General features: G+C 45.3%; 1 protein-coding gene across 2 annotated transcripts in view; it reads left to right on the forward strand.

Moving 5' to 3' along the window:
• zfpm1 (zinc finger protein, FOG family member 1) overlaps positions 1-5434 on the forward strand; it is a 135550-nt gene extending 130116 nt beyond the window's left edge. For both annotated transcript variants that reach the window (XM_030426568.1, XM_030426569.1), the window contains one exon: positions 101-5434. In XM_030426568.1, the coding sequence (XP_030282428.1) occupies positions 101-2772 (2672 nt within the window). In that variant the 3' untranslated portion in view covers positions 2773-5434. The remainder of the gene's footprint in view (positions 1-100) is intronic.
• The last annotated feature ends 4012 nt before the right edge of the window (positions 5435-9446 follow it).

A 9446-nucleotide genomic window follows, 5' to 3' on the forward strand; every position in this document is an offset into this window, starting at 1 on the left:
ACATTTCTGCAATGGACACACTGTTATGAGCCTTGCGATTCTACATTCATTGAAATGTAAGCTACTGTTATAGTTCACTAATATTCACTCTCTTGATCAGGTCTCAGTCCAGGAGACTCTGGTGTGGTGCTGAAGTGTCAAGTGTGCGGCCACAACTGTGACTCGCCGGCCCAGCTTCAGCAGCATGTACGAACCCACCTAGAGGTTAGGGTCCCGGCAGAAAGGAGCCCCACCCCGCGCCAAAGTACCCCTTTATCAGTTGACCATCCCCAGATCCAGCTCTCTTCCCAGAGGGAGCCCCTAGCTTGTGTCCCAAAGCCAGACTCATCCAGCCCAGGCACAAACGGCAGCTCAGCCACTCCTCGAGACTTTAGTCTGACTGAAGTCCCAGCCACTGATCTAAAGATCAAAGAGGAGCCTCATTCAGATTCTGAGACAGAAGAACATAAATTGAAGATTAAAGAGAATGGTGAGGAGGAGGAGGACATTGGTGGAGAGGAGGGGGACCGAGAAGCAGGAAGGAAGACAAAAGACGTACAAACCGCCACCTCCTCAGGTCAGACATCGAACTCTCCGAAAAGTCCAGCCACCGCAACTGTGAAGGCAGAACCAACTAGTCCCACCCCTGGCTCTAGCCCTGCCCATGTAGGAGGCACAGGGTCAGTTCTTCCAGAAGGAGCAATGTTCTTGTCTCAGTACATGTTTAACCCTGAGGCAGCCATTTTGCCTCAGGCCTCGGAGATATTGGCGAAAATGTCAGAGATGGTCCACAGCCGTCTGAAACAGGGTCAGACAGTTCCTACGAACAACCCAGCCTTCTTTCCCTCTGGACCGACTGTACCAACAGCCACAGCCACTCCGCCCCACAAAGGAGCCACCTGCTATGAGTGTGATATCACATTCAACAACATTAACAATTTTTATGCACATAAAAGGCTGTACTGCTCCAGCAGACACCATGGGGAAGGTGCAACTCCAGCTTCAGGCCTTGGTTCAACAAGGGATGCAGCCCCAGCCACGGTGCCTTCCAGCGGGGCACAGGGCTCAACTACATCTCCTCAGGGTGGAGCAGCAAGTAGAGCAGCATCTGCCTCACCCACTGATTCTGACCCTCCTGCAGGGAGTGGAGCAACAGAATCTAGGAGGGTGGTCGAAGTGAAGACAGAAACACCTGTGGTGAGAGAGGGAATATCATCTTCTTCGGAAGGGGAAGGTGGCGGTGGAAGTGTTGGAGGAGGAGGTGGAGAAGGAAGAGTGAGTGAAGGCAGCCAGAGTCCTGCTAGTGGTTCTGTAGAGGACCTAGAAGATGATCCAAATAGAACCTTCTGCGAGGCCTGCAACATCCGTTTCAGCCGCCATGATAACTATACTGTTCACAAACGCTTTTACTGTGCATCCCGCCATGACCCATCTAACCAGCGATCCTCACACATGACCAAGGCATCCACCTCAGCAGCCTTTCTTCCGCAGCCCATTCGCACACGTAAGAGGAAGAAGATGTACGAGATTCACATGGCCAGAACTGAAGCCCTAGCCAATGCGGCAGCCGCGGCTGCAGCTGCGGCTGCTGTCACTGCTGCTGCCTCTGCCCCATCCCCCTCCATTCTGGGCTTGGCAGTAAAGCAAGAAGTTTCTCCCAGCGGAGCTGGCGGCTCCAGCCCCGAAGGAGATGGCCCAATTGACCTGAGCAAGAGGCCTCGTCTCAGAGAGGTTCCAAAGCAGAGCGGTAGCAGTATTCTTCCTGCCCTGCCTCTTAGTGATTACCACAAGTGCACTGCCTGCAGTATCAGCTTCAACAGCATTGAGAATTATCTTGCTCACAAAACATACTATTGCCCTGCCACCACCCTTCAGCCCCACACCTTGGAACAGCTTCATAGGCTCAAGAGATCAGCCTCTACCTCTCCCAAAAGCAGACCTCAGCAGGAACGCTCAGATCTTCTGCACCCGATGGAGGCTAAAGCTCTCCCTGCTGAATGGGTTGTCCAGGCTCAAGGCACATCATCCAGTCCTCACCCCTCCTTCTTACCTGCCTCCAATACCACATCTCCACCCCATACGACTACCACACTTGCAGCCACCCCAGGAGCTGGAGCCAAAGGTGTAGGCGCTAGTTCCCCTCAGGTGATCTGCCCCTACTGCCCTAACAGGCTTCAAGCCTGTGACCTGATGGAACACTTCAAGACTACCCACGGCCTGGTTGTAACCATTCAGCCACCACAGGAGGCCCTGCCCCAGTCTGGCAGCACAGTCAGCCGTAGCCCCAGTCTTAGTCCTAGGGATGGAGCTACTGCAACCTCCTCTTCCTCCACACCAACCTGCGGGCTCAGACCGGTCTCCCAAGTGCACAGAGATGGCATCAACGGACAGGCAAGGAGCGGTACAACTTCTCCTGTGTCCCCACTGGTAAATGGCAGTCCTTCAGCTGGGGATGGATCACCCTCGACCGGATCACCGTCAGCCAGCTCACCTCTGCCCATGTCTCCCACAAGGGCTCCCTCTCTGACTCTGTCACCTGTGCCTGAGATCCTGCAGGAGGCAGTAGAGTCATCCCACCTGTCAAACAAGGCCACCCCAACCATGGGCTCCCATCCAGTGCACACACCCCATCCTTCCTCTACCCCCAGTCTTAAAACCACAGTGATCTCCCCTGTCCAGAACGGTAACTCCCGCTTCTGTCGGCTGTGCAACATCAAGTTCAGCAGCCTCTCCACATTCATAGCTCATAAGAAATACTACTGCTCTTCCCACAGTGCTGAACACGTCAAATGAGCCAAGTAGTTCCCTCTTCCTCCTACATTTCCTTTATCTCTCTCAGTGGAGGCTTTCCTTCCCTAAGTTCTCAAAAGCTCAGATGCCCCTGTCCTATGTGGGTGCCAAAATGGCACTTAGCTGGCATGACCATGAATGACGATAAATGACTGTTACACACCTGGCAGGGCCTGATGCCTAACTGCTCCAGAGCAGAGTTTGCAGGTGGTGTTACTTTACATATATTAACTGATATTCCTCCTCCTATTGGTCAAGGTTTGTAGTATACTAAGAGCTGAGACAGATGGTACCTGCACACACCAGTGTGCCCTTGTCCTCTAGATCACTCTCTGTCTTAGTACCTCAGTCCCCAATCAAACATCTACCACTCCCAGCCCTCACAGTCTTTTTGCATTATGGGAAGTTAAGATCTATGTCGGCAACCTCTGTTCTGTCTCTGTTGAACTTAGTTCAAAATGGCAGTAATTATATTCTTATTGATAGAGGCACTTCTGACTGATGATGATTCAGTAATGATGAAGCTGATTAAGATTGATCTTCAGTCTTTTCCTGAGCTCTTCACGTTCCAGACCTAAATGGAGGAATCATTTATGTTGTGTGGAAAAGACTTGATTGTTGTTAATGTTTTTATTATCTGTGCATAGTAAATGATGTCTGAAAAAAAGAATTCTATAACTTTTAGTTTCAACACTGGCTCTTTTTGCTTACTAGAGAAGTGAAGGTGTTTTTAACTGAAAAAGAAATATGCGGTATCACAATGTTACTAATTACTGAAGGATAATATTTCACAATGGACCGTTTTTCTTTTCTTACATACACACAATTTTTTATTTTCTCTTTAAAATACAAGGGAGAAAAATGTGAAATATTTATCTTCTATCTTTTAGTCCTCACTGATTTCATGTCAACAGAAGACTACCTAGTGATGTTTGGTGTCAGAGAGTATTTGTATTTTTTATTTGTATATTTTTCATACTGTTGGAAGGAACTATTTGGATCTGGGTGTGTTGAAGTGTATTTTCTAAGTGTAGATATGTAATATCTTCTCACAGTAATCACTGGGATCACACTGAACTTTATTATCATGTTAGCAGTTGGTGTTCTGTTTATGTAGTCTTTAGTTGATGGTAAGGTCTGAAAACCAGCGCTTTGTTTATTTTCATCCTTTCTTGTACCTTGGAGATTAGCAACACAATTAGATCAGAACAGCTTCCTCACTCACATCAAAAAGCTGAGAGAGCACTTCTGACACTGCTGTATTTACACTTGGTGAGAATACTATAGTATCCCAGATTTTAGGGTATCCTACATCCAAATTTCCAATAAAAGTCTATCTTTAGTTACCAGACTCCATACCATGCAAAGTAAGACTTCTAAGGATACACAGCTTTACATGTATGCCATTTCAGACATTTACTGAGGAGTACACAATACACATCAGTTCTTTATGTCTAATACACATCTTTCAATATGTTTCTTTTTTTTTTTTTTTTTTTTTTTTTTAATGACTGTATTTCTGTCCGGTAATGAAGGCATAGTAAGGAATAGTCACGTCTTAGTATAACGTCTCACACAGTAGAGTAAGCACATATGTAAAAAAACACTTATTGTGGCTCATGGTGTGTGTTTGAGAGAGCTGTACTCTTCCTCTTTCACTTTATTGCTCAGTCACTCATTCACACACAGTTTATGCCAAGTTCCCATGCTGCTGTTTGCATTTGCATTCTGGCATTTGTTAGAACTGTGAAATACTATTTACCCAAATATTGATGCAAACTTGTGAATGGAAGGGCTTAAAGCATTAAAGCCCAGAGCTGCCAAAAGCCAATTTTGCAACCAGGTGCTGAATTCGTCTCAAATTTGTCATTTTTTTGCCTCCAAATTTTACAATAAACAAACATTATCCTGGGGATTTTCCTCATTGTGCAAGAGCTGAGGCCAAACCTCACACACTGAAAGGGAGAAGGGGAACTCATGGACCAGCTGTTATTGGACATTTTCAATTAAAATCTGATATCAGTCTAACTGTAAACTTACACACATAGGACCTCTGTGTTTGTCTGCTACCAAAACTAAGAAAACTAAATGTAAAATGAAGGATTTTTAACATAATTCAAAACATCTGTTTTAACATTTTCTGCTCTGCTGTGGGTTGTAACAGCACTGCACCAGACAGCTCTTACTACAAAGTGTTTACAATTGTGCTGGTCTATCTCTCAGTTCTTAAAAGGAGAGAGGACATACAGAAAAAACGTCACAGAGCCATGTTGACTGGTCGCAAATTGAGAAACTGAGTTCTGGAAAGTCATCATTTAAACATATCCCCACTTAATTGCACTGTGTTGTTTAAAATGTGCTGAATGTTTTAGTTTTAGGGACTTTTTTGTCATGTATTTATGTCATGCAGAACTTTTCCCTGTCCAAAATGTGTTTACCGCTCTACCTTGAAGGACTCTGAAAGATTTAATCCCTCACAGACAACATCTTTTCTTTAGATGCAAACATGTTTTGCTAATAAATCCTCTGATGTCCTGTCCATAATGAAGAAAATCACATTGAATGTCAAATTTTTATTTCCATATTTTCATTTAATTGCAGTTTCACTACACTCGTGTCCAAACTATGCATGGGAAATAAAAAAAAAAGTTCTGAGAGACACTGATGAATAGTGTGACTGTACTTCTTTCTAGTGGCTGCTATCGTTTTAGTGTTTATGCCTACGAGCTCTCATCACAAACCTGAGTGGGAGACCTTGACTTTTGTTGATGCCTGATTCAGTGTTGCTTATCTTTGGTCTCTCATAAATCGCTTCCTTTCATTAGAAAGTTTCAAGTGTGCTGTTTTTGTTTGATTCTTGCTCATGAACGAAGACAGAATGAATCATAAGCTTTACTTTTAAAAGAACATATTTGAGTAATACTACCTAAAAGAAAAAAGCTTTCTGTGTTCAATCAGAACTCCAAGGCTTCTCTAATCAATGGAAAATTGCATCCATAATTACACTGTTTCCTTTACATTGCATGCAGACGAAATGAATTAACGCATATTTTAAACAGACTTTTTTACCCGGAGTTTAATTCTTCAGTTGTAGCATGTGAATTCATGGCTTGTTGTATTAAGTTGATATACCTGTATTGTAGGAGCAGTTTCAGCTCACATTCGACATGTTTGTCATGTTAGCATCTTCAGAACACTTACAGTAGCCGTTTTTAGACAGGGCACCACGCCGCCAATTTGCCCGTCCTTTTGGCGGCTTGGTCCGCGGTTTTAGACAGAGGCCAGCAAATTGGGGGTCTGTTGTGGTCCGCCGATTTTCCACCTAGGAGGGTACACTTATTTCCACCTCGCCTGCTATCTAAGGCCCCATCCAGACAACAACGCGCTTTTGCGAAAACGCACATGTATTGCATCGTTTTGGCCGACCGTCCATACGGATCCTGAAAACGCAGCGCCTGAAAACGCACTTTTTTGAAAACGGGTCTCAGGTTGGAAAAATCCGAAAACGCAGCCCTCCCGTTTTCATGTGGACGGCGAATCCTCATACTTTCCAAAACGATGACGCCATCGCCCCACCCCTCAACCTCTTGCCTCTGACCTCTGAACCCCACGATGTCCCATAACAACAACAACAACAATGGTGGCCTACTTGCTCGTGTTCGTGCTGCAGAAGATATTGAGCCTTTCTTGCAACTTGCTCGCCTTTTAGTTGAGTGTGAGTCGCAGCAGCAGTTCGGCCTCATTACCGGTCCACACAAACGATTCTGGTTTCCTTGCACTCGCCATTTTCATCTTCTTCTTGTGTTCGATTTCTCTGTCTACTGTCTGTTTATTTACAGTGCGCAAGCTTAATGCGCATGCTCCGTGTCTTCTTCTCCGTTTATGGTAAATGTCAAGCGCCACCTAGAGGCCTGGAATATGAACTACAGCGTTTTCGGTCGTTTTCAGTGGATCCATGTGGACGCAAATATTCTTGAAACGATGCTGAGGAAGACGGAGAAAAAAAAGATCGTTTTCGCCCGTCTGGACGGCCCCTAAAAACGAGGCGGCAATGTGCCGGCCTCTGCGTGAGGTGGGCGGAGGTGTCAATAGGCGAGTTCAAGATCACGCAGTGCTGCGCAGCGCTGCCTAAATCGTGATGCATGCTGGTTAAAATGTGTCCACGATGACCTGGATGGGAGTGGTTTCTGCTCCGCATCTGATGTCACATGACCTTAAGTTATCGCGGGAGCGAGGCTGCTGCAGAGCAGTTGCTGTATTTCATTCAAATGTATTTCATTCATTGTGAATTCAGTTGCTCTCCAGGTACTGCGCGACCCCAGACCCCCCTTCATGACGTCAGGACTTTGCCCTAATTGGCTCTCATCTACGCTGACGTATATGACGTGTGTTTCGATGAATTTCCATATCCATAAGGCCTCTGCCTCTTTTCTACTCAAATATCACACACTTTCAGATAAGTAGCAGCCGTGTGGCTGCACCTATGGGATAGTCAACATGAATAAACCTATAAAATCCTTCATGTAACACAACAACCCTGAAAGTTGTCGTCAATAAACTGCTCAGTTCTGTCAGCTTAGGGTGATGATGGAGAAGTGGTTAACTGCTGTGTCCAGTGTTATCTGTACTATCCACTCTTATTAATTAACCCTTTCTGTTCCCGTCACATTAACGATACAAAGAATTATCCTGAGCTGTTCTGTGTGTGATGAGTTGGTGCAGCGGGACAAGCATAGGCGGCCTTACCTATGTTTCAACCGTTTCAATTGAAACGGGCCCCGGCAGCCTGGGGGGCCCCGCTGCCCACAAAAAAAAAAAAAAAAAAATGAAACGGGCCCGGCAGCCGAGGGTATAGCTGCGCCGATCCCGTGGGTGCTCCGGTGCTCGAGCACCCACTGAGGAGCTCGTGCGCGAGGTATCGGCTGCTGTCACCGCTGTGCCGATACAGGAAAATACTGGCCGGCCCTGCAGACAGGGGCGTAAGTATCTGCGGTGCAAGCGGTGCAGTTGCATGAAGGAAGAAAAGGAAAAAAAGAAGAAAAAAAAAAACAGCTGTCCAGAATTGCCACAGGCCCTGTTTTTGTGAATGAAATATCTGGGGGCGGGTCGGTAAGGTAACGCTGAGTGGCCTTGATGCCTGTCAGTCATGATGAGTCTCGTCACCTCTCCGCTGTGTCAGTAGCTGAGCACTTTGATGCATGTCTCTCTCACCGGGCCGGGAGAGTTATCATACCGTACAATACCAAATAATAGCCGGGGAGTTTATTTGGGACCAGTTGGCAATTTGGGACAGGAGTTTAATTCCTTCCTCTCAAAAATCTGGGATAAAATGTCACAAACTTCGCCAGCATCTCTGTGAATTCTCTGGCATCCTTCTGCAAGTGAAGTTGTTGCGGCGGAGGAAACGATTCAGCCAACCAGCACTCGCTGCAAACTCCTCATCTGTGCTGTCACTCACGGTGGCGGACATTTGTTCCGCCATCACCCTGATCATTTTGCGGGACACTCTCTCGTGGCGTGCCCGTTTGCTGATAACTCATCCCCGCATGTTTATCTCAGGCTCCTCGCTAGCCTTCTTCCTCCCTCCAGCAGGCAGCCTGGCCCTGTTGCTGTCCTCCTCAGACAGACGCTGAAGCTCACTTTGATTTGATCGCCAATCTCTCACTCTCTTGGGGTCGACAGAGAAACGTCAAGGCGCAGCAGAAATAAATAAATAAATAAATGAATGAATAAATAAATAAGAAATAAAAAACGGCCGTCCATCGGCCCATTATTGATCGGCCCACCGGGAAAAATCCCGGTACTCCCGATGACTTTTGTTGCCAATTTTCAAGTTCATGATTGTTATAGGTGTTATAGTTTTGGATTGTAATAAGATACCTGTTCGTGTCTTAAAATGCACATAAATATGAAAAACGCATTTGCATTTTGTTGAAAACCAACTTCAATCCTCGTTTTTTTCCCCTGTTCATTCCTGGTTTCTTGCCCTATAGAGATTTTAACACTTGGTCACAATGTATCGTTTTAAGAACATGCGCTTCGCTGGGAGGCATGATGAGTTTAGGCAACTGCACCTTTCAGGTTTCAATGCATCAGAGACGCATGGGCGCAAACATATCGGAAATTAAATATTTTATGGGATAGGGCCTCATATGTAATATTGAAACGGGCCCCTATATGCCTAAGGCCGCCACTGGGGACAAGGCATCTGATTCAGTCATTTGTTCTGATTATTGTATTTCATTCATTCACTGAAATGTATTTCATTCATTGTGAAAAATGTTGCTATGAGAAAATGCATCATCTTATGTGTCTATAGTTATGCTTATTTGTTAAATGTAGTCAGCAAATTCCCCTCAGCTGTGATATAATCATGCACATAAGCAAAGTTGTCGTCATAATAATGAGTAACTGTTGTAATTGTATTGTTATTAGGCAAGACTTACTATAATGTACCAGATAGACAAAGTTCAAATGTATTTAATGGTGACATTACAAGGAAAACAGAACATGATCATTTACAGTAAGACAACATTTAGGCTCTTCATCTACTCTTGATGAGTCACTGTGTGATCGTTTGAAGTGAAGCAATTACAAAGTATCCAAATTTGAAGTTGTTATTGTGACAAAGCTGTCACATTCTGTTGTCTCTAAATATGAACTTTCTATATATATAT

Source organism: Sparus aurata, chromosome 8, assembly GCF_900880675.1.
Source record: "Sparus aurata chromosome 8, fSpaAur1.1, whole genome shotgun sequence".
NCBI lineage: Eukaryota > Metazoa > Chordata > Actinopteri > Spariformes > Sparidae > Sparus > Sparus aurata.